This window comes from Corella eumyota, chromosome 2 (genome assembly GCF_963082875.1).
Source record: "Corella eumyota chromosome 2, kaCorEumy4.1, whole genome shotgun sequence".
Taxonomy (NCBI): domain Eukaryota; kingdom Metazoa; phylum Chordata; class Ascidiacea; order Phlebobranchia; family Corellidae; genus Corella; species Corella eumyota.
Window position 1 is genome coordinate 11,616,272 of NC_137491.1, and position 25,319 is coordinate 11,641,590.

At 27.6% G+C, this 25,319-nt stretch overlaps 3 protein-coding genes across 3 annotated transcripts; 2 read left to right on the plus strand and 1 right to left on the minus strand.

The window, feature by feature from the left end:
* Window positions 1-354: 354 nt before the first annotated feature.
* LOC145743534 (claspin-like) lies at window positions 355-9,145 on the plus strand. The gene is made up of 26 exons (XM_082561521.1): window positions 355-517; window positions 731-801; window positions 879-921; window positions 1,006-1,077; window positions 1,151-1,999; window positions 2,080-2,147; window positions 2,263-2,398; window positions 2,675-2,781; window positions 3,010-3,232; window positions 3,396-3,525; window positions 3,749-3,935; window positions 4,164-4,461; window positions 4,669-4,789; window positions 4,903-5,002; window positions 5,268-5,402; window positions 5,796-5,892; window positions 6,099-6,167; window positions 6,414-6,478; window positions 6,946-7,099; window positions 7,552-7,616; window positions 7,802-7,928; window positions 8,115-8,283; window positions 8,498-8,586; window positions 8,673-8,713; window positions 8,779-8,895; window positions 9,017-9,145. Exons 1-26 carry the CDS (start codon window positions 451-453, stop codon window positions 9,143-9,145), a joined length of 3,729 nt encoding a protein of 1,242 aa, XP_082417647.1. The 5' UTR covers window positions 355-450.
* An 8,030-nt stretch (window positions 9,146-17,175) lies between these two features.
* Window positions 17,176-22,097, plus strand: LOC145743536 (serine/threonine-protein phosphatase PP1-beta catalytic subunit). The gene is made up of 8 exons (XM_082561523.1): window positions 17,176-17,455; window positions 17,747-17,878; window positions 18,097-18,327; window positions 18,749-18,853; window positions 19,399-19,470; window positions 19,785-19,936; window positions 20,469-20,603; window positions 21,075-22,097. The coding sequence occupies exons 1-8, from the start codon at window positions 17,404-17,406 to the stop codon at window positions 21,174-21,176; spliced, it is 981 nt and encodes a 326-aa protein (XP_082417649.1). The 5' UTR covers window positions 17,176-17,403; the 3' UTR covers window positions 21,177-22,097.
* On the minus strand, window positions 21,796-25,091 carry LOC145743535 (calcium homeostasis endoplasmic reticulum protein-like). Its single transcript, XM_082561522.1, has one exon. The coding sequence runs from the start codon at window positions 24,471-24,473 to the stop codon at window positions 22,266-22,268; it is 2,208 nt and encodes a 735-aa protein (XP_082417648.1). The 5' UTR covers window positions 24,474-25,091; the 3' UTR covers window positions 21,796-22,265.
* Window positions 25,092-25,319: the final 228 nt, after the last annotated feature.

Consider the following 25,319-nt stretch of genomic DNA (forward strand, 5'->3'; position numbering starts at 1 on the left):
ACAATATCAATGAGTGCGTGTTCGCTTGTTAAAATTAAGTTTAAATATAAAAAAGTTCATATTTAAATTTATAATTTAATTAATAAACCTACTAAATAAATTATATTTATAAAAAAAATCAAACAATTTCGAACCATATTTTATTTATCAAATAAATCTAGTTTCAAATTAAAATTGTTTTTGAATAATATTTTTATTAAAAGTGTTTACTATAGGAAAAACTTTTCTTCAAAAATTGTTTCGCGCGAAAATCAACAGTTTTTACTTTTTGGTAGTAGTTTGTTACGAAAATGAATCAAATTGCGTAATATATAAAGTTATAGTTAATAAAAAGGTCGTGTTATATTGCCTAAGCTTTGTTTACAAATCTAGTAAATTGGTTTTTGTTGATTAAAAGCGCTTACTTTGACTTGGCTTCGTTAAAATTTTGCCGCGATAATTTAAAACGTTATGATTCTTGAAAACATGAATGGAGAAAACTTGAACTCAAGTTTGCTGGATACTTCAAATCTAAATGGTATATACAGGCAGCTATTTTTATTAAAGTATTTTAAAATTAGAAATTTAACTTATTAATTTGAAGTTAATTATCTAATTAATGTATACACATAGAGGTAATGTTATTTCTGACTGCTTAATATTAGTTACATTATTCTTTTTTGCTTTAGTATAATCTTATTATTGAACAGTATAATACCTTACTGCTTTATTAATTAATTATTTTTTTCAGAAAAAAAGAAAAGGAGGATTATCGCTTTTCAAGATTCCTCAGAAGAATCATCTGAGAATAACATTTTAGATGTAATTATTTACAGTCTGACTGTTTAATTTATTTAAAAATTAAGAAAAAGACAAGCTTTGTTTATTTGTTTTTGCAGGTAAAATCGAATAAGGAGAACATAAACAACGTATCAAAATTAGGTAGATTTTTTTTTCAATTTTAAAGTTTAATATTTTAATTTATTGGTAGTCAGATTGCATTGTACAGAACTGATTTTTTTCTAGAATTAGATGATGATACTTCAAAAGAAATTTTATCAAATAATATTAAAATGAAATCTGTAAACGATACTAAGGGTAAGATGCAATTTTGTATATATGTGTTCAATATCGATTTTTAAATTTCAATAACTTTTATTTTGATTTTCAGTAAAACAAAGATCACAGAGAAGAGAAAAAATTGCAGAAAGTTTAATTTCGTCATCTGACAGTGATTCGTCAAATTCTAGTACAAGCTCAAAACCAAGAATAAAAAGAAAAAAGAAACTTTTAAAAAAATCGCCTTTGAAACCGAATAATAGCAATATGATTTCAACTAAAAATAATGAAGTCAAATTCTCTCCAAAAACTATTGACAATACAAAAACATTAACAACAAATGACTTAAACTTAACCAATAATAAAGAAAAAATTGACACAGCTGATGGTATTAATTTGCCGAATATTTCTGATTTAAATGCTAAGGCATCTGAAGTTAATATTAGTAATACTGATAGTAAATCTATAGACAATTTAGAGCAAGTTGTTTTGGGTACAAACAGCTCTATTGATGTGGAAATTAATAGGAAAAATCCTGATTTTATGAAGCAAAATTTATTAATTTCACTTGAATCAGATAAAAGTGACATTGAACTAAACGAAAAGCAAAACAAAGAAAAAATGAACTCCCAAAACTCTGTGTCATCGGATGATTCAGAAGAATACGAAAATGTTCATAGAAAAAGATCATCTTTTCTTATTGAATCTGATCAATCAGATAGTGATGACAAAAACTTAAACTATCCAACAAAAACTCAAACACCTTCTAAAAGAAAGTCGATAAACCCAATTCTCTCTGACTATTCCAGTAATAGTGATAGTGAAAATGAACAAAATGTAAGAATATTTAAAACCATTCGCTCTGATGATTCCAATAGTGAAAGTGAAACTGAGAACAAGAATTTATTAAAAGAAAAGGACTCCTCATCAGATAGTGGATCTTCTTCAGATAGTAACAGAGGTAAGTGTATAACAAAAAAGTTAATTTTATTTAAATTGTTTTATAGTTATGTTAGAAATAGTAAACCAAAATATTAATAGATTCAAGCAGTAATGAAGATGGTCCTCCCATTCGAATATTTCGCAACAAGGATAACATTGGTTCTAGTGTAAGTTATATAAATATCTATATTATATATATATTAACATTTTTTAGGTTTTTTCATTTTAGTTATTTAAAATTAAAAAAAAAAAAACTTTTATATATAGTAAAATTTTTTTTAGGAGGGAGTTGATCATTTTGAAGAGGAGGAGGGTGGTTTTGATGAAGAAGATGTTGTTGCGATCTCTCGACATCGAAGAAAGAACACTCTTCCTCCTGAGTTAGAGATTAAAAGTGAAACACAAAGGCTTATCAGAGGTATTGACATTTACGATGCCAAGTTAAATAGAAAATGGCTTATAGTCATTAAAATGCGGTTTTGGATCAAATGTAAATTTTAAAATGGTTTTCGGTAAATGACAGTAATTCAGTTAAACCAATATAAACAATATTAAATTAAAATTCAAACCAATCCAGTATTAGCAATATGTTAAAATAATTTATTTTTCTCTATATATATATATATAATATAAATTTCAACAAATTGCATAGGTATATTTAAAATTTAAATCTTATGTAAAATTTTACATACAGAATCAAATCTTAATCTCCCTTATTTTGTACCTGAACCAAAAAGGTTATCTGATATGATGAAACGACCTGTTTTATCAACACAACATAACCCTCCTGATATAACAAAGGTAGCAAATAAATTAAAATGGGTTAATAAACTTTTTTTTTTTTGATTGGAGAAATTGTATTGTTGAAGTAAAATTAAAACTATTGATCTAAAATTATCTTATTATTTTTTTTAATTAATTTGAAATCGTTTTGTATTTTTTACTTTAGACTTGAATTTACTGTATATATATATATATATATATATAGTCGGGTTTTTTAGATTTATTTAATTAAAAAAATTGTTTCAGGATTCAAAAACATCTCAGGATGTTAAAGATACAACTAAAGAAACTACCTCTGAACAAATGAAAACCTCACCAGAAAAAATAGAATATAGTGATATCAAAAGTTTACCAGAACAAGAAATTACTCCCGTTAACCCGATAAAAAATAAGAGACTTCTCTTACTAGGAAAATTACCTTCCTTGTCTCCTTCCTTTTCTCCTAAAATTCAAACAATAAAAAATACAGGTTAATTTTTTGTGTTTTATTTTTTTCAGATAATTGTAAAATTCAAATTAAATTGAGAAATTTAAAAGCTTTTTTATACTTGCATACTTTTTTTGACATAAACTAAGTCAAACTACATAAATTTGGACCAATAAATAATTACTGATGTTTTTTTTTTATTTAGAGGTAATTGATCTTGATGATACAACAACCAAAGAGCAACCAGCACAAAATGGTGTTTCTGGTTTTATAGCCAGATTTCTTAAACACTCTCAAACGCCAACTTTATCTGCTAAAAAGAAAGTCAAATTCAAGTATGCAAACAATTTAATTAAAATATTATAAACACACTTTTAATGCCTGATGTTGCTGTGCCAGAGCAAAGGCAATAATGGATGTTGTATGTTGTGACAATTCTCTTTAAAAGGCAGTTACCCTTGATTTTTAAATGTAAACTTGGTTATACTGTTTTTTGTATTTTAAAAAGTAAAAACTGTATTTTTTATCATTTTTTACAGAATTTTTTTTTTTTACTAGTATAATAAGAAAAGAAAAAGGTAGTCAAGGTGCAATTGATTTGGTTTCTGATGTTGTCGTTACTGAACAGACAAATAATGGTCAAATAAATTCTGTTGGCACTCAGAGGGAGAAGTATGAGATAGTTAGAAAAACTCTATCTGAGAGAATGAAAAAAAGAAGAGCAGAAGAGCGTACTAAAAAAGAGGTAAGGTTTTGCTTAACTAACAAGAAAAAAAACCCTTTTTTTTTTATTTTAAAAAATCAAATTTTAACTTTGTTGAAAAAGATTAAGGAAAGAATAAACACACATATTGTTACATTTTTTAAAGATTACAAAATCAAAAAATATAATATGATTTGTAAGAAAACATTCTTTTTTTATTGATTTTTTGAACAACTACCAAAGGATAATAATATTTTCAATTTTTTCTAGGAATTGAGGAAATTAAATAACGAGGAGATTGGGTTGGATGGGGAGGATCTTGAAGAAGAATTCTTGGAGGATGAGTGGAGTGACAATTCTGATATGGAGGAAGGGAAACAGTCAGACAGAGAGGAGGAGGCACCAGAGTGCGAAGATGATAAAAATCAGTCTGACGAGGAAAAGATGTCAGATAATGAAGAAGTAGAAGAATCAGATGGGGAAAACGGTGAAGATTCGCTAAAAAGTTTGAGAATAAATAAAATAATCGATGACGAAGATGAAGAGAGTATTCCTCCACCTGATCTAGGTTTTTAAAAATATATTATACCTTTTTTTTGTTTTTTTCACAAACATATTTTGTTGGTGCATGAAAAAAAACTTATCAGTGCAAAAATTCCCCTAGTATTATAGACCTGAGCTAAACTCCAAATAAAGTTTACTTTAATTTAAAGATACTCAAACTATCTGTTAAGTGATTTCAAAATTTTTTCTATGTATGACAACATTTTTTTAGATGTTGGTTTGTCGAACAGTAGCACAATATCCAAAGCTTCAATGCTGACTTCAAAAAGTGAAAGTTTATTTCCACATCATTCCAGTGACGGATCCCTACTGCTTTTCGATGATTCTCTAAAGTAATTTAATAATATTAAACTAAATTAAAAATAATTCAACCAACTTTATATTTATAATTTTTTTATTTATTTAAGTTTAATTTTCTTGTCTATTTTGAGTATTTTAATTTTAGGAAGAGTAATCAAACGAAAGACGACACTTTCTTTGAGTCAATGATTCCATTAAATCAACCTGATGTATCAGCAATATCAAACTCATCCAAACCAAATAAGGTATATATAAATAAAAATTGTAGCATTTGTGTTATGTATACCATATAAAAAAAAATATTGATAATGTATATTTAAAAAACAAACAATAATAAACAGTGAATAGCCTACCTAAATTAAGACTCAATTAAGAAAATATTTCTAACTTTGATTTATTTTTTACATTTAAAACTTTTAAAAATGTCTTCAATGGTATTGGCAAGTTTAAATTTGCAATAAAAGCAGTTAAATATGGTTTGACCTTTAAATTCTTCTTTTTGTGTTTTAGTTTAACTGTGATGATGATTCTTATTTTTGTTCTGAACGTTCGCCAAATAATTCAACTTCTTCCCAAATGAAAATAGATTATGAATCTCAATTTATTGATTCAGACGGATTTATCAAAGAACCCAAGTTGCAAAAGGTAGATAAAAAGTTTATTATTACTGATAAAAAATAGTTGATTGGCCATCCTACTGGCTGTATTTTAATTGTAGTATTACAATCGCAACTGGCAACTAATGTATGTATGCCCAAGGTAATTTACATGCATGCGCAAACGGCATTTTTTTTATTTTAAACAAACATAAACTTATATATAAATTGTCAACAAGCTTTATTATATATAGATGTGTTTAAAATAACTAACACTTGAATACAAAATTAAGTTCTGTTGTTTAACAAAATACTTTTTTGCATCTAAAGTAAATTTTATGTTATGGAAATAAACTATGTAAGATAGTATTTGTGTATATGTAATTTACTAGTATTCTTAAGGCAAAGTAGTCTTAAATTGTTTTTATTTAATTTTTTTTAGTCGATGAATTCATTTCTGCCACCGGGTGCAGAAGATGACAATGCAATTGATTGTAATATGTCGCAACTACTTAATTTATGCTCAGGAAATTTTCCAGGTTTGTTAAAAAAATTTTGGCAACTACTTTAACTCAACAGCAATGCTTATTAACTAAATATATTAAATAAGGTTTATTTAAATAATATCCTTTATGAAACAAGCTATTTACTAGAAATTTTTACTTTAATAAAAATAGATGACAAATATAAATAAAACAATAAAAAAAATCTGTTAAAATAATTTTTTTTTTAATTTTGTTTTAAGATTCACGAGTAGTTGATGAAAAAGATGAAAATGCTTTTGATGAAAGTTTTGGATTTAAGGTTGAAGCAGGTAAAAGATATTTCTTATAAATATTTTTAAATAGTCTGTAGAATCTAATGCACCAAACTATTTTTTGCTAATTTGCTAAACATTAAAATAAACAAACCTAAGGTATTTCAATAATGGCAAGAGTAGTACATTTTAAAATGTATGTAAGACTTGCAAATTTAAGAAGATCGCAAACTAAAGAATGTGTTAGTTAAATATTTTAAACTTTATTTTTTTTTATAATTGAAGTTCAACATTTTTATACAGGAAAGACGAATTTATCAAATTCAAATAAATTCAACTTTTCTGATAATGAAGAAGAAGATGATGAGGTTTAAATTTTTTTTGTTAATTTTATAATTAGAACATATTAAGTATCATAAATTTAAACATACATTTTTTTTTTAACCGGCATCGTGGTGTAGTGGTAAGAACACTTGCTACACCACACATGAGGTCGTGGGTTCAATCCCCACTGCTCGCATGCTGTAGTGCCCTTAAGTAAGGCGCTATAAACGGTAAGAACTCTGCTGAGCCAGCACTTCATAAGCAGCATAATTATCGGGCAATTATAATCTCTATAATATTTCAAACTGCCGCAGGCAACTCGAGACTGGGTCGGAGTAACTTATGTTACTCTATGTTTAAGTTGCGCATTCGACTTTCCCACATCAAGGATAAAGATATATACAAAAAAAAATATATATATATACAGCCACTAAGCTTTATTATATAGATAATCCCTTAAATATAAATTATATTTCTATATCTTGAGTTTAAAAACTTGTAAACCCTTTAGGATGATGAAGTAATTACGATTGTTCGTAAAAAAGCCACAACAAAGGAAACAAGAACTACTGAAAGTCCAATTGTCAAGGAAAATTTTGTCGATGAAGAAGCAGAACTTTCTGGTGACGATAATTTGAGTGAAGATGAGTTCGATGACAATGAAGGTAAAATGACACATTAACTTTTATTAAAACATATTTTTGTAAAATTCTGCTTAAATTTCTGATGTATGTTTTAAGTTTTTGACATTACTAAGTAACAGCATGGTCTAGTTGTTGAAACACTTGGCTTTACTACATGAGGCCTGTGTTTGTTCCCCCTGCTCTCATGCTGTACGGCCCTTAATGAGAGTGTTATAAAGGGTATGAACTGTTGTTGAGCCAACATTTAGCCATTCAGCAAATATAATCAATAATTTCCAAACTGTCAAAGGCAACTTAAGATTGGTTTAGGGTAACTGTCGTGTATGTTTAAGCTGTGAAGTTGACCTTTCCACATTAAAGATAAATAAATATACAAAAAAGTAGAAATCTTAAAACCACATTAAATTAAATTTAAATAAATAATAATAAATAAAGAGTATATAGCATTCGTTAAACTATATTTTAATTTTTAGGAAATGAATATGAAGAAGAAGTTATCGATGAAGTTTTACCAACTGATAAAGTTCTTCTACAACAGGTTTTAATAAAAAAATTGATTAAGAAAATATTTATAATCAATTTTACATTTAAAATTTTTTTTTAAGTTAAAAATTAAAAAAGACCAATAAACTTATTTCACTTGTGTTGTTTTTACATGGAATGGAAATAGGGTATAGTAATAATATAAAAATTTAGTATTTAATTTTGTTTATATGATTTTAGGTGAACAAAGTTCATTTAAAGAAGATGTTGGAAGATGATCAACATGAAATTGAGCTCCTCCAGGAAGCATTTGCTGATGATTTTGTTGAGAACAAAAGAAAACGGAAATTTCGTTGGAAAAATTCAGGTAAAAAAAGTTGATTATAAAAAGGTGTATTATAAAATTATTTTAAATATAAATAAAATTGTATTGATTATTTGTAATTATTGTTTTAGGTTTAAAACCAATCTGTTGTATAAGTTTTTAAGAATGTTTTATTAAATTTTGCAGAAAAATATAAATTTTGAAATTTTTTGGTTTTCCTATTGTTAGATGGGGGACATGATGAATCAGTTTTTATGTCGGATGATGATGAAGATGAGGGAAAGGAAGCAGATTTACTTGCAGAGGAGCTCAGGGAGCAGGAGGAGAGCCAATGGAGAATGTTGCGATTAGAGCGGGAAGAATTTCTTAGAAAACAATCACAAGATGAAGATTTTGAGTAAATATTTAAAAATTTTTACTTTTAATGTTTTTCTTGACTAAGTTCATTTTGTAGGTCTTATTGTTGTCTACCTATTGTAATATTTTTTAAAAAAATTATTTTTTTTTAATTTCAATTTAAAACAAATGTTTGTTTTAAATATTTTTTGCAAATAAGATATTTTAGAATATAACTTGTGTTGTTATGTAAAATAAATTACTTGTGTTTATAGTGAGGACAGTAATTCCATGTTTATGGAGTTTGGAAAAAATGCTGTTCAATCTAGGCGTAATTCCGATTTTTATTCTGAACTTTCTAAAGGTACATTTTTCTTTATTTGTGTTCTATAAACAGAATTTTTCTTTATACTGCTTAAAAAATGTTTCATATTGTTGTGATTTATTTAGATTCTCAGAGGTCAATGTCTTTATCAAATGGATTTAATAAGGTAAGCAAAATTCAAAAAAAAGGACAAAAATTTTTTTTTTTTTTGAATTTTTATATTTTGTTTAGATGGCTTCCAAATCTTCATTTTTAAATCGAAAGCCGGAAATTTTGTCCAAGTTTGCACAATATAAAGAAGTTCGACAAATCAAGGGTTCAGTTAATTCAAGCAAAATGGTGTTTAAGGTAAATTTATATCTTAATAATACAAACCAATTATTTTTGGTTAACTATTTTTAAGTTTTTTCTCCATTTTATTACTACAAAGTCAAAATTAACTTTAATTTTTGTTATTCGAATATTTAAGGCTGCCTCACCTAAAAAGAACTCTAAAAAACTAATAGTAAAAAAACCATCCAAAAAATTGGAGCCTGTTTCGAAAAAGCCTCGATTAGATGAAGATTCGAACAGTGTGTTTAACTTATTCAATTCGTAAATTGCATTAACAAGGTGTTGTAATTGTCAAAATGTCTACTATTTAACTTAAATTATAAGCACTATTTTTAAGAACTAATTGTTTTCTATTGTGCTGTTATTTATATTCCCAAATAAAAATATCTGCATTTTTAATCTTCTGTATAGTTAGTAAAAAAAAAAATTTTTTAATTATGATTTTATTTAAAATTTCTACAAAAATACTACAGTGACACCATATAAATATAATAAAAAAAATTATTTTGATTAAAAAATTAATTTAAAAAACGTAATTGGCTTGATTATAAAATAATGGTATTTTAACAAACTAAACTATTCTAAAAAATCTAAGTCTAAAAATAGGTAACAAACAGTATTGAGAAAAAAGCCCAATAGGCCAAGAAAAGTTATAGGTAAATTCAATTAATAAGTTTAAATCTTAAAGAGCTTGTTAAGTTTTGTATTTGTAATACTTCAATATATGAAGTAGTGTATGTATAATATACGTTTGGAGGTACGCCAAATTGTTTGCATAATTGGTTTACTTAACAGTTGATTATTGTGTTTGCTTTATTGCCATTTATTAATTCGTTTAAATTATTGCTCTTTTGTGTGTTTTAGTAATAATTAAACAGGTACGGAAGCCTTCAGTTAATATTTCTTTAATATATTGTAGGTAATGTTTTTACCAAATATGTTTTTTTCCATTGTGCACAAGTTATTTTTAAGGTACAAAAATTGTAACTTTTTTAAATGTGGTAGTTATTTACTAAAAAAAGGTTAAAAATTGTTTTGATTTGTAACATAATTTAAATTAAATATTTTTAAGGTCTTTTTCATTTGTGTATATTTTATAATCCAACTTCTGTAAAACTTCCATACAGTTTTTTTGAATTTTTTCCACCTAAAAATAAAAACGTTAATTTAAGACAACATACTAGTTAAGGTATGTTAAGTTAACTAACTGTTTTCCAATTAAGATTCGTTTTCCAATTATTTAAAACCGTGGAAGAATTTCGACTTAATCCAAATTTCCCGCCCTGATTTTTCTTGGTATTGTTTTCAATCCATTTTATTATCTACAAATAAGTTATAAAGCTTGTGTAGGCATAGCATACTGTTTTTTTTCTTCCTGTGTAAACATAGCTAATGTAAAGTTTATCGACATTGACGATTCCACTGTTTGCACGATTTTTTAGTTTTGTATTTTGACAAGCCTTTAGCAGGCTTATGTTATATACCACGTTAAACTTGTGTTAACTAAAAAGTTAAGCTAAATAAATACGTTATTTAGGCCCGCCATTTGTGTAAAAAATATAGCTGTTTTACCGCTTGGTCTTTTGGCAATCCAATTACTTCTATTTGCTGATGGTTAATTTTACCACCTGGATTATAAACGATATCCTCATACCTAAAATAAGATATATAAAATTAATATTGTGATATGACATTCCAACGAACATCATGCTTTTAAAAATCGGTTATATAATTTTAAAGGTAGCCTAGTCCCTAATTATTTCTAAGACCACATGTATATTATGTATGTTTGTTTGTATAGTGCAATAATAGTAATACGTCCAAACCTAATTTGAAAAATGATATTTTGATAAGTTTTTGAGGTTGAATTCACAAATTCTAAATTTGTTTTAATTCGATTACACAATTCTTGACCATAATCTTCCGTTTTTATTCCCAAAGCATTTCTAAAATAAAATCAATATTAATTTTTTTCTGTACCACCGTAATTGGTTAAAAATTTACTGTTTGCAGTTATTACCTTGAATTAATTATTGCTCGTGGGTCTCTCACTAGATGAATTACTTTAATATTTTTAAAGTTGTTTACTAATTTCTCAAGGCTTACCCAGCGAATAATTTTAATCACTATAGCTTTTTTGGAGGCGCACAAAGAGCCAGCTAGTTTTGTGTCAATTTTGGTATTCTTTTTATGTTTATTTCTTAAGTTTGTAAGAACTTTGCTTCGATCGGTGAAACAAAAATTTAGTTTTTTACACTTGATAAATTTATCATCTTTTTCGCTAGTGTTATGGTATAGATCAGGAAAGGTGGAAAAATCGCATTTTAGAGATGCATTTAAAAGCTGCACAAATAAAGTTTTGTTATTATAAAAAAAGAAGTTCTGTAAAATTTTGTTTTTTGATCAAAAATAAAAATAAGCACATAACCTTCTTTTGTAATGATGGATCTTGTTTTGCTAATGGTTCATAAAGATAAAAAACGTCGCTTCGTTGATTGAACATTTCGCCTAGAAATGATGACCCTCCCCTCATATACGTAAATAAAACAACTTTTAATTGACCTTGTAAATCCTCTGACTTTGTCTTGGAATTTACTGGAAGGTGTGTAGTTATCAAAGGAGTGTTGGTTGTATTTTGTTTTTGCTTAAGGTTTGCTGGGGTAGATTTCTCTACAACGCGAAGGCTTGATAAGTTGGTGTGTGTTGATAACGATGTTACATCTGTGATGGTATTATTCAATCTGAAAATATTGCATATTATTTTTGATCATTGTCACTATATAAAATAGATAAGACAGCAATAGGAACATAGGTATTGTATGTGACGACTTTAAAAAAAACAGCTTGGCTTACCTTACTATTTCTTTATGAATTTATTGTTAACGACTTTTAAAGAAACTAATTTAGTGACACAAAACTGTATTTATATTGCAAACAATTTACCTTTTAAAATACAGCTTGTCCTTTTCGACCCATAGTCCAATGTAAATGATTAAACCCAAGCTAACTATTAGCAATAAAAATAATAATCGGAACGAAAGCAAGTTGGGCATAGTCTTATAAATTTGCGATTTTGTACTCGGCAATAAAACACAAAGCTACAAACTTTTAAATATTCTAGCATTACATCAACAAGTAAAATCTCTAGAATCTGCAACTAAGTAGCAAAACTGCAAGATAAAGAGTATTTCTTTTTCCTACATTTTTACTGACTTTATTACCGCTCCTAAAAAGTTTATCTCATAAAAAAAGTCCACATAATAAACTTTCCTTATAGCATTAAAAAGAAATCAATAACTTTTTATATTTAAAAGCATACCTCGTAAAACTTATTTAATTATTCTGACAATCAACCATAGTTTATTCTGTTCAATTTTGCCAACTATACCCTTTTAAAGGGTAGGCAGGTAAAAACTTTATATACCATTCTTAAGGGTAAGCCGGTAGTAACTTTTTATTTTATAAGTAGATAGGTAGGCACTTACTAATTTATTTGTGATGAAATGTGTATTATCACCAGTTTAATAATTACTTTAAATATAACTTAAACCTTTTTAATGTTTTACAACTTAGAATACTTGCTACACAATTTAGAAAAATTATCTTACAATTTAGCAATAGTTATTAATATTGCATTTTTTTAGGTAAATCACAAATATTTAGTTTTAGATATCGTATTGTTTTTTATGTTAATACAATAATATGCAGTATACAGTTTATTATGGTAACTAACTTATTTTATTTGCTTTAACCAATCTTTAATACCTATTAAATACCATTAGCAATTATAGGCTTGTTTTTTATTTTTCATTTTGTTGATTAACGTGGTTATATTTGAAATAACATGGCTATTTGTATAAAAAATTGTTATGTATATTTCATCCCAAATTAAATCTAAACACTAGTTATACATTTCTTGTTTTCTGAAATTATAATTTCTCATTTCGTCAAAACTGATAACGAAACTTATTTGCCTTTTTGTTTGTTGTTGTTGTTGTTGGTTTGTTTACTTTTAACTTGATGAAAACTTTGAGGTTAAAAAGGATTTAGTTTGAGTAGATTATATTAAAAAGATTAACATAAAAAATAATGTATTTCTGTGTTGTAGTTAAGTTGTATTAAGAAAAAAATAAAATTCTTAAAATTGTGTTTTTTTAATTTACCTGTAAGAATAAAATATCGCCAAATATAGTTTTCAAGTTTGTATGTGTTTGTTTTTACTTTTATTGAACATTTTCTTCACAAAAATTTTTGTTTATTTTTTACTAAAATAATATCAGTGCACAATAACATTAAAGATCCGGAGAATAAACATGTTTTTACTTAAATTGTTGAACAAATAAACAGTTTTCGTGCGATGTAAGATGATGCTTATTTCACAAGCTTGGGGAAATTTTTATTAGTATAAAAGTGTGGTTTAAGTTTGAGAAAATTGTTAGTGGTGTTTGCTTTGAACAAGTTATGTACTAGTTACATTTGAACATAAGTTTGAGCTATTTATTTTATGGAAATATCATAAAGAGCTCAAATTTGAGTGTTTGTTTTTTTAATATTGGGTAAATAAAAACGGATGCTTTAAGTCAATATTGTGTTGCGTTTTTCAAGAAATATGCTGTTAGCCTTTGCCTGTGTATATAAAGTTTAAGGGTATACAAATATATGTAGCTTTTTGAATTTGGTTGATTTTTATTATAAAGTTATTATAAATTTGTGTTTATGTTGTTACAAAAATAAATCTAAGATTTTAAAAGGTCGTTTTCGTTTGCGTATATCTTATAATCCAACTTCTGTAAAACTTCTAAACAGTTCTTTTGAATTTTCTCCACCTAAAAATAAAAACAAAAACATACTAGTTCTATAAAAAGACACACTTTAAGCGTATTTTATTTTTTTACTGCGTTAAGTTAACTAACTGTTTTCCAATCAAGTTTGGTTCTCCAACTATTTAAAACCGTGGAAGAATTTCGACTTAATCCAAATTTCCCGCCCTGAGATTTCTTGGTATGAGTTTCAATCCATTTTGTTATCTAAAATATGTAAAAAGAGAACAGTTTAACTATAGACTTCACCAAAGACGTAACATAAAGTGTCATTAATTAGAAGATAAAAATCAACAATTTGTTTACTTAATGGCGTAATTTTGAAAAATCAAGGAAAATCAATATAATGTAAAATATATTTTTTAAAAATGTCATTTTTTAACAAAAATGCCTTTTATGTTTTTGCGCATAGCGTTAATAAAAAAAGTTTTCAACACTTAAGTAAAATAATAAAAAACAATTCACAGTTTTGTCTTTTGCTAATCCAAGTATCTCAGTCTGCAGTTTATTGATTATATCATGGGTGTGAAGAACTATATCCTCATATCTAAAAAAATATTGATTCATTAATTTTTTTAGGTAAAATTAAGATGTGAAACACGTACTAGATTTAGATTAATCTCAGCATATACGCATTTGGTTAAACTTTTGTATTCAAATTTAAAATTTATAATACTAGGGTATAGAGTGCCTGCCTAGTGGTATTCACACTTTAACTTTTTAAAGCGTGTAAGTTAATATATATACGAACCTTAACTGAATGATATTATTTTGTTGAGCTTTTGATGTCGAATTAATAAAATTTAAATTTGTGTTAATCTGATCACACAACTCTTGATCTTGGTCTTTTGCATTTAATCCCAAAGAGATTCTTGGACAAAATAAAAAGAAGTAAAATGTTTTTTTACAAACTATCTTACAACATTCATAAAACTAAATTATTGGTTAAATAAAAACTGCTTTATTTAGTGAAGTTCTAAAACTCATATAAAATTTTACTATAAATAATTACCTTGAATTAACTATTGCACGAGGATCTCTTACTAGGTGTATTATTTTAATATTTTTAAAGTTGTTTACTAGTTTCTCGAGACTTGTTAAGCGAATAATTTTAATCACAACAGCTTTTTTTAACGCACAAATAGAACTGGCTAGTTTTGTATCAATTTTTGTTTTTTGTTTTTTTGCTTAAGTCAGACAAAACTTTGCTTCGCTCAATAAAGCAAAAGTTAAACTTTTTACATTTGGTATGTTTATCACTTTTTGCATCAATTTTGTTGTATAAAGCAGGAAAAGTTGTAAAGTTGCATTGATGTGTTAAGTTTAATATCTGCAGAAACATAATAATACTGTTTAAATGTGATTTTCCTTTAAAATTTTGCCCTTTTAAAAAACGAATAGAAATGCATAACCTCAATATGTGATTCATGATTCAGCAACGGTTCAAAAAGATAGAAAACATCACTTCGTTGGTTAAATGTTTCTCCAAGGAAAGACGACCCTGCTCTCATATATGTGAATATAATCACTTTTATTTGACTTGGTGGAACGTTTGGCTGTGTCTTTGATAATTCTGTTAGGTGTAGTGTAGTTGTTAGTTTAACGTTTGTCGTATTTTGTTTATATTTTGGGGTCGTTTGTTGGTTCTTTTCTAGAGTGCGGGGACTTGATAAGTTGGTGTGTGTTGATGAAGATGTTGCTTCAATACAGTTCAATCTAAATAAAATGTATAAATATTTTATTACTATACTAAACTATTTTAGCATAAATATGCCGTAATATATATTAGTTTGCTTGATTAGATAATCAAAATATCGCGTATAATGTGGATCGCTTATGTTGTTACCCCATTGTATGAGTTAATACTGTTTAAATTTTACTTGAGCAGTTTGTAAAATTTTTCTCTCTTTTACGACTTAAAAATAATTTGTTTCACTTAAATAAAAGTTGTGTTCTTAATGCAAGTTTGTGCAGTAAAGATTGTTTTTAAATTCTGAGCAATAATTACTTAATAAATTACAATGTTGTTTAATTATGATTGATATTAAAAATAACATTTAACATAAGACACTGTTTTGTTTCGGTATATTGTTAACCTAGTAATATGAACACTTAATAAATACATATTACCAATATTTACATGATTACCTCACAAAATGCGTAAATCCTGTGTAATATTTAGTCCAGTGTAAACAATTAAAAGCAGACAACTTGAAGATATTATTAAAACAAAAACCCGGAATAGACGTAAAATTGACATTATACTTCTTATATAAGTAAAGATGTCTAAATCATAGGTTAGTCATTTTTCACTCTTTTAAATATTTTAATATTTATTTACATTTTATTTTGTTTAAACCGGATTTGTGAATTTAATGTTTTACTTTAATAAAGTTGTATATGTTGGACATGAAACCTGTTTTTCTATATAAAAAGTTTAACAACCTTTGTTTGGCTGGGATGATAATTTTAATATAGACACTATGGTATTTTTCTACTTTATAAAGAATACTTAAAATATTAAATATGAATGGATTTTATTCAAGTAACTATAGTTTGTTTTGCACATATACTTAATAAATTTTAAAATTTAAAAACTATTTTTGACGTAATGTGTAACAGTATTAAAACTAGTCTTTTATATAAACATCATAATATCATCTTACTTAACATCACAATATTACCCGATTTTTAAGAAAATAGATTATTACTCTGCAAGGTGCTTATCTTTGCTTATTACTCCTTGTAGTTTAACTTTATGTTTAACAAATTAAATTGTAACAACAAAAATATTAAAAAGTAAACCGAGAGTCTAAAATGAACAAAATTTCTTAGGCGACGTAGTTTCACAAACACGTGGAGTACTTAAACTCTTGTCGAATCAGTGAGCTACATTTCTTGTTACGCAAGAAAAAATGTTAAGTTACAATTAAGTTAAATATTAACCATTATACTAAAAAATTTATAACATTAAAATCGGTATTGGTGATCTATTTTGCGGTAAATTTTTTTGTGGTAGAAAACATAAAAATTGCCAAAAACTTTCTAATGCACATCCAATGCTATTATGTTAAAATTAAAAAACTTGTCTGTTTTTGTGGTAATTTGCCCGTTTTTGCAAATTTTTAAAATAAAATGTAAGATGACGAAATTTACAACGGTTTTAATATTTTTAATAAATAGAGGTTTTGGTGAAGTTGTACTAAATGTAAATTTGTAAACCAATAATATAATTTACAGTTATGATTTAATTATTCCTAAATTAATGGGTTACTATATTTTTAGTTCACTAATATATTTTGTGTTGTTTTATTATATAAACAAACTTTTTGTCAGTATGTTTTAAAATATATGTACATTTATTTAAAAAAAAAGTGTAAACACTAATTTTATTTTTTTTTATTTTTTTGGAATCATTAGTTTCGCGTTTCGCCCTAAGATTTCACGAAATTTATTTATGTTTGTTTACTTTTGCCGGAGAAATCGAACATTGAAGGATTTGTATTGTTTTAATTAACTAAATTAAAAAACACAACATAAAATAAGGATCTAGAGATCTATGTTATAACAAATGATTGTATAACCTTTTTAAATTACTATAATTGCAATATAAATTAGATAAGCTAACTAGCAGACTAGGTAAAAAGAAAACAGATAAATCAGCTACAATCTCATTAAAAAATTTAATTAAATAAATTTGAAAATGGCTGATGGTGACATGGATATAGATGACCTGATTGCACGTTTACTAGATGGTAACTTGTAAACATAAATATTAGTGTGGTTTAAAAAATATCTAATAGAAACCCAGGCAATCGCTAATAAAGATTGTCGGATTGTCAAAATAAATTAATTATTTATTTTAATTATTTTTATATTAAACAATATTATTAACCAACCTTCTATATTACATCTGTGCTTTAAAAGTTTGGAGTTTTAATAGAAATTTATTTAAATATATGGGTTTGTTGTTTTTCTTAATAATAGTCTTTTTTTAATATGTTATATTGAAGCATTTATTTCAAATTTAAGTTTGTTATTTTTAGTAAGAGTGGGTCGTCCTGGTCGAACTGTTCATATGACAGAAGCTGAAGTTAGATCATTGTGTATTAAATCAAGAGAAATATTTTTAAGTCAACCTATATTACTTGAATTAGAAGCTCCACTTAAAATATGTGGTAACAAAGACTGCCTTGATTAAATATATCAATTTTTAACGATAACTCTAGAACTAAGTATTTTTTTATTACATGAAAATCTTTTTTTTTGCGTGGATTATATAGGCTATTTTAAGTTTTTGTAATCTTACATTAACAAATTATGTTTATCAATCAGATAAATTGAAAAAAACTGTTTTTTAATTATATACTTATTTAATTAATATATTTTTCTGTAGGTGACATCCATGGTCAATACACTGACCTTCTCCGCTTATTCGAATACGGGGATTTCCCTCCAGAGTCGAACTACTTGTTCATGGGTGATTATGTTGATCGTGGAAAACAGTCTCTGGAATGTATTTGCTTGCTGCTTGCCTACAAGATCAAATATCCAGAAAACTTCTTTTTGTTGAGAGGAAATCACGAGTGTGCGAGCATTAATCGAATTTATGGATTTCATGATGAATGTAAGTTTTTTGTTGTTGTTAGGTTTAAAATGTTTGATTTTTTTATTAAAAATTGGTTTAACCACATGTAACATAGGGCTTAAAAAATTGCAATCTTAATACTTAGTATAGTTTTAATATCAAAATTTTAGCTTCTTGTTTTTTTGAAACCCTAAGGTGATTGATTTTGTATTTTTTTTGGGAAGGTTGTGATTTTAAGGTGTGTTTTAGCATCCTTACCCCTGGGCTCAAGGATGAATACTGTGGTATTGGTGCAACCTGGCACAAATCCCTTTGGCAAGTAATTCAAAGCCACAACTGATATACCATACTGCCTAACTTATAAAGAACACACAAAATTTATAACTAGTTATATTATAGGCCGAAATTTTATTTATTATGCTTCATTTAATAATATCTGTCTAATATTTATTTTGTTTAGGTAAGCGAAGATTCAACATAAAATTGTGGAAAACATTTACCGATTGCTTTAATTGCTTGCCAATAGCAGCTGTTATTGACGAGAAAATATTTTGTTGTCATGGAGGTAATTAACCACAATGTAATATGTCCTAATTTATATTGGGACTAATATAAGTTGAAGAGATTTAAATTAACATCTTTTGTTTTAACTTTGTAAAGACTTAATATTCTGATATACATTCCATTTTTTTTAATATAATTTAATAAATTTTAAAGTTTTAAAATTAAAAAAGGACAACATGTAAACTAAAATTAGGTAATTATGTAAAAACAATTAATTTTATCTTGAATAGTTGCCAAGACGAGGTCAATTTTAATTACTGTATTAAACTTACCTCTGGGAAATAAATATAAATTTAATTACTTTGCAAGTTTAGTTTTTTTTGATAGTGAACCTAATACCCATGGGTAAATATACACAATCATATTTAAAGCCTAAGTTGCTCTTTAGTTTAAATATTTATAAAATCAATAAATGTCATTTTAGTAATATATCTATCTATACGGTTTATGGTCTATTTACTGTAGAAATGCTGGCCCCATATTACATGTTTTATTAAAAAGTCTTTAAAAAAATTATAAGCTTTGTTTAATTCTTTTTAATTTTAGGTTTGTCTCCTGATTTACAAAACATGGATCAAATAAGAAAAATAATTCGACCAACCGATGTCCCAGACACTGGTGAATAAAATTTACAAATTTTTAAGCTCGCTTAATCTTTAACCAGTTGCCTAAATGCTCTATAATAGCTTATTTTTTATGGCACTATTGTCTGTTATATTAATTTAATATTTTACCATGATTAAAGTATACATGAATTAGATTAAAAGTAAAAGATCTGTTAACCATATTTATAATCTCTTCAAATTGTTTTTTAGCTTTTAACTTTAATTGGTGTTATTTTACTTGTAAACAAAACAAAGTAATTAGCACATCAAATTAGGTTGCTAATAATGACAAGTTATAAATCACCCAACTACATGTTTTTAACTTAGGTTTATTATGTGACCTACTTTGGGCTGATCCAGACAAGGATATAAATGGATGGGGTGAAAATGATAGGGGAGTTTCATTTACTTTTGGTCCTGATGTAGTTAGCAAGTTCTTAAATCGACATAACCTTGATTTAATATGCAGGGCACATCAGGTAAAATAAAGCTCTATGTGACTATATAATTGTTTTTATAAAAATTTTGCCAGTTTTTGCGATTTTTTGTAACAAATAAAAATGTCAGTCTGTTCTACTATAACATACAAAGAAAGTTTGTGGGACCTATTCAACATAATGTTGAGTCATTTTTTTAAAGATGATCGTATCTTTTATAATTGGTATTATGAATAAAACATTTATTAGTTTTGCAATATTGAAAAAAATTGTAGTTAATTTAATGTACTATTTTTTTGTTTATCATTGATAAACATTGACTTAAATATATTTAGGTTTGTTCTACTTTAATATACAAAGAAAGTTTGTCCTATTCAACAAAATGTTGAGTCATTTTTCAATAGATAATAGTATTCTCTACAATAAGTAATGTGTATAATAAATCTGTAAGGTTTGCAACATTATAAAATTTGTATTTCCATCAAATGCACCATATTTTCATTTAAGCATATCTTAAAAAAGGGACCTTTATTAACATAAAATACTTTATAGAAGTTTACTTTAATATATTTAGGTTGTTGAAGATGGATATGAATTTTTTGCCAAGCGTCAACTTGTGACCTTATTTTCAGCACCAAACTATTGTGGAGAGTTTGATAATGCTGGTGGTATGATGAGTGTGGATGAATCCCTTATGTGCTCTTTTCAGGTAACTGTTTTATTTTATTTAAGTGCCCTGACTTTATTGAAAGTTAACAAAATACAAAACTCTTTTAGAGTATATTGATTCACATCTTATGTATAAAAAAAGCTGAGCCAGCACTTGATCAGCAGCATAATTATCGGGCAATTATAATCTATAATATCCAAAACTGCCACAGGTAACTTGAGACTGGGTCGGAGTAAGTGATGTTACTTTATGTTTAAGTCGCACATTCGACTTTCCCACATCGAGGATAAAGATATATAGAAAAGTAAAAAATAAATAAATTATTTTATTCAGCTTGCTTTTACCATGTTGAAAGTGTATTGTTTAAAAAAAACATAAAAATAGCAGTTTATATTGTTGTATGTATCAAGTAGTTAGCACATATGTGTTACTGAAGATTTTCTCATTATTTGTATTTGAATAATTGTAAACACAATGTTTTCGCTTTAATCATTTGACTTTTTTAAAAAGATTTTGAAGCCATCCGAAAAGAAAGCAAAGTATCAATATGGTGGAATCAATTCTGGAAGGCCGATAACACCACCTCGAAATAACGTTGTAAAAGCAAAATAAAAACAATATACCTCGAAATTCAGGTATAGTATTCTTCAAACAATTTTCATCAACAAAATATTACTTTTCTGCCTATGTGCAGGAATAATGTTTTATAGCTCTATTTCCACTGTTTGAGATTGAACTAATTTCTGACAGTCCCAAAACACAAAAAGTCCTCATATACACATATGGGTGTACTTTGTAATTAATAATTATAGGGCCTTTCATACCAACATATTTGTTAGTTTGTAAAGTTAAAAATTTTATGTTTTTGGGTTTGATATTAACATCATTCCTCGTCTGTTGATAGCTATTTAATTTTCGGTGCGAATATATTTTAGCAATCAATGCTGTTTTTAACGTGTTATAATGCGCTTTTTGAAAATGGCACTTACTTGTTAAGTGGTAAGTTTTAAGTCCAAAAAGCATTATATTTTCGATGTGTTTTCATTATTTCAATGTGTTTGTTATTTTATTATCATATTTTAGTATATTCATCTCTAAAATATAGTTTCTAAATACTGTAAAATAACCTTTTGACATATACTTAAGCAATTGGAGTTACTAAAATTCCTTTATATGAAAACTAAAAAAGTTTTTAGTTGACTCTTAATCGGAAATGTAGCAGAATAGAAAGCACAAGTTTTTTGTCTGTTTGGATCACTGTCTCCTTAAAAATATTATTATACTAAAAAAAATTAATTCTTAATTCATTTAAGCACAATATGATTTAGTCTATTTGTCTTCTACTGCTGACAATAAATATTCCATGTTTTTTATGAGTAACCCATGTAAAAAATGCATGCATTATAAAACCACTATATTTCAACATATTTTATGAATGATTTTATTTTGGAATGTGTTGTCGACTTTATGATTTTACAGATTTGTTATTATATTTCGTTAATTTGTGTATGTTTACAAATCAGATTAATAAATATTTAATTGTATAAAGGCGATTGGTGTTCATACCAAGATACTTTAAACCTTGAATTTTGTTTAAAAGTTTTTATGTTCGTTTCAGTTAAATTTGTGCTACACAGTTAAAAAACAGTAAATTGTCATTTTATTGTTTGTTGAAAATATTATAACAAAATAGTTTTTTTTTTAGTTTCCTTTTTCAGCTTCTCTTGATCGAATTCTCGAAACATATCCATGACTCCGATTTTTTCGATAGTTTTCATACGGGTCATTTAAATCCATTCCTAGCCCTTTAAATTTATCGTATTTCTCCCGAACATCACCTGCTTTGACAGGATCATTTCTTCCTTGTTGGTTCATCCCTAACCCAGCTCCTTCCCACCCCATCTTTTTCATCATTTGTGCTCCTCTATTATCATCTCCTAAATGTTGATCTGGATGTCTTGGCTGGGGTGGAAAATAGGCAGGTTGAAATGGAGGAGTTCTGTCACGATCCTTAGATCTGGATCGACTGCGGGATCTGGAGCTAGATCTAGATGATGAAGATCTCGATCTTGAATCGGAAGAAGATCTTGAATAAGAGCGTGATCTTCTAGGAGAAGGAGAAACACTTCCTTGCTCAGCTTGTCGTTTCGCTCTTGTTTTTGCACGAAAAAACTCAAACAACCCATTATGTTCCCAACCATCAACATTTCTAGGTCTTTCATGAGAAGGGGCGCTGTAAAATGCTTCTACAGCTGCTAAAAGTCGATTGCTGGGTTGGACAGGTGGCGGAAGGCGTATTAAAGATGCGTCGATTTCTTTATAATCCATGTCTTTAAGGTTAACTAGTGGTGCCATTAAACCAGCTGGTAGATCATAGTATGGTACTTGTGGAATAAGGGAAGGGTCATCAAGTTTATTTTGGTTGCCTGTCCCCCATTGTTGGTTTGGTGCAGCATTTTGCTCATTGTTCCAGTTAGACCCGGGTGGCATTTGATCAGGCCTATTTTGATTATCCCAATTTTGTCCACCGTGCCAATTTCCTGGAGCATTTTCATTATTGTGTGGTGGATTTCTTGGTCCGGAATTATTTTGATTGTAATCCATTCTTTCTGGATTCGGTTGCTGATTATTTGGTCTTGCCTGGTACATGTTACTTTGAATGCTTGATTTTTGGTCTTCGAGATATTTCTTTTGTGTCTGTAATTGTTTTAGTATGTGGTCTGTGTATTCTTTATGTTGATTCTGAAATTGTTCAAATTCGTTTTGAATCTCCTGTTTTATTTCATCTACTTTGCTCTTGAATTTTTCTTCAAGCTCTTTTTTGCAAGTTTCCAAAGCTAAAGATGGGTTAGATAACTGCTGCATTGTGTAGCTGTTGAAATATTTAAATTTAGTCCATAGTCCAAGTAGTTTTTGAAGCCTTTCTTTTTGAATTTCATTGGCATTGGAGTAAGCGTGAGCAAATATTTCCACAATGACCTCTTCTAAGGCCTTGGATAAAAAGGTCAACTTTTTTCTGGAAGCATGATGAAGTACATCGTTGACAAGATAAATTAAATGAAGTTGGACATCAAATGCATTTTTTTCATCTTCACTTTTACTTGTTTCAGCTTGAGCATCCTTTATTCTCATTAATATTTGATTACAAACTACTTTGCAGCTACTTTCAGACTCAGAGTAGGCCAAAATCCATGACTTACCATTTGCGATCGAATCCTTGGTACATGTTTCAATAATTGGCAACAATATATTGTTCATGGAGGTTAAAGAAATACCTGCTGTTTGTGCGGAATGATTGTGTGCTTCAACATTCCATTTGCTAAGCATTACATTAATTTGGTCATTTTGCTTTTCCATTAAAACCTCATGTTGTTTTTGCAAATTATTCTCGCTTTCTCTAACTTTGTTTTGAACATCAATTTCTTGTGCTTGCAGGTCTTGTTCTAATTTTGCTAAACCAGTTGGTTCTGGAGTGGCTAACAAAGGCTGTTGTTGTTGAATATTAGGAGAAGGATTTTGCCAGGGTGCTGAGGCAGGTTGTTGCCATGGTGGTACAGGTTGACCACCTCCAGTTGAAATACTTTGTTGCTGTTTAGTATCCATACCAGATTGAAACTGATTAAAATTTGATGATTGTTGCCAAGGAGCATTTTGCAACGATTGACTAACTCCCAAATCTTGATTTATGTTTTTACTTTGTTGATGATTAATTATTTGCTGTTCGGTTGTTAGTTTGTATTGGTAATAGTTGTAATGCTCTCCACCGAAAAGAAATGAGAATTTGGGATTATTTTTCTGTTTTGACTTTGTCATATTTTCGAATGCAAGACCATTGCGAGCAACAAAGTTAGCCAATTTATCAATAATGTTCTTCACTTCAGCTTCTTCAGGTGGCTTAGGAATATTCATTTTTTTGTGGAGCAACAAATTTATATTTTAAAGAGTTAGTCACTAATCTAAATAATGTTTTTAACTTAAAATTGTTTTTTCTTTGTATATCTTTTGGTTAAAGAATTTTAAAGCAAAGAAATATTTAAAAAAAGCAAAATATTTTGAAAAAGTTGAAACAAAAATCTCATTAGTCATTATACAGTTATATTTCAACAGATTTGTGTGTATATGTTCTTTTAGGTTACAATAATCGATAGTGTATTATTTATAAATACTTTTACCAGAACATACCGGCAGCGTGGTGTAGTGGTAAGAACTCTTGCTACACCGCACATGAGGTTGTGGGTTCAATCCCCACTGATCTCATGCTGTAGCGCCCTTGAGTAAGGCGCTATAAACGGTATGAATTCCTGCTGGGCCAGCACTTAATCAGCAGCATAATTACCGGGCAATTATAGTCTCTATAATATCCCAAACTGCCACAGGCAACTCGAGACTGGGTGGGAGTAACTTATGTTACTCTATGTTTAAGTCGCGCATTCGACTTTCCCACATCGAGGATAAAGATATATACACAAAAAAAACATTTTTTCAAGGACGAAAAACGTTGATTCAATACAACTAAACTAATCATTTATACTTAATTTTCATTTATACTTAATTTCCATGTAGAAACCAAAAGTGTAATACAATTAGCTTAGAGCTAGAAGACCTTAGAGCTTTATATGTACAGCAAGCAACCAAAGTCATCAACAGACCAAGTCAACTTTTGCCAATTTAACTTGCCGCCAGCAAAAATCGGCAACCAGCGACTCTTTTTAAATAACGAAAAAAAAACAATACAACACTTTACATTTTTAAGTA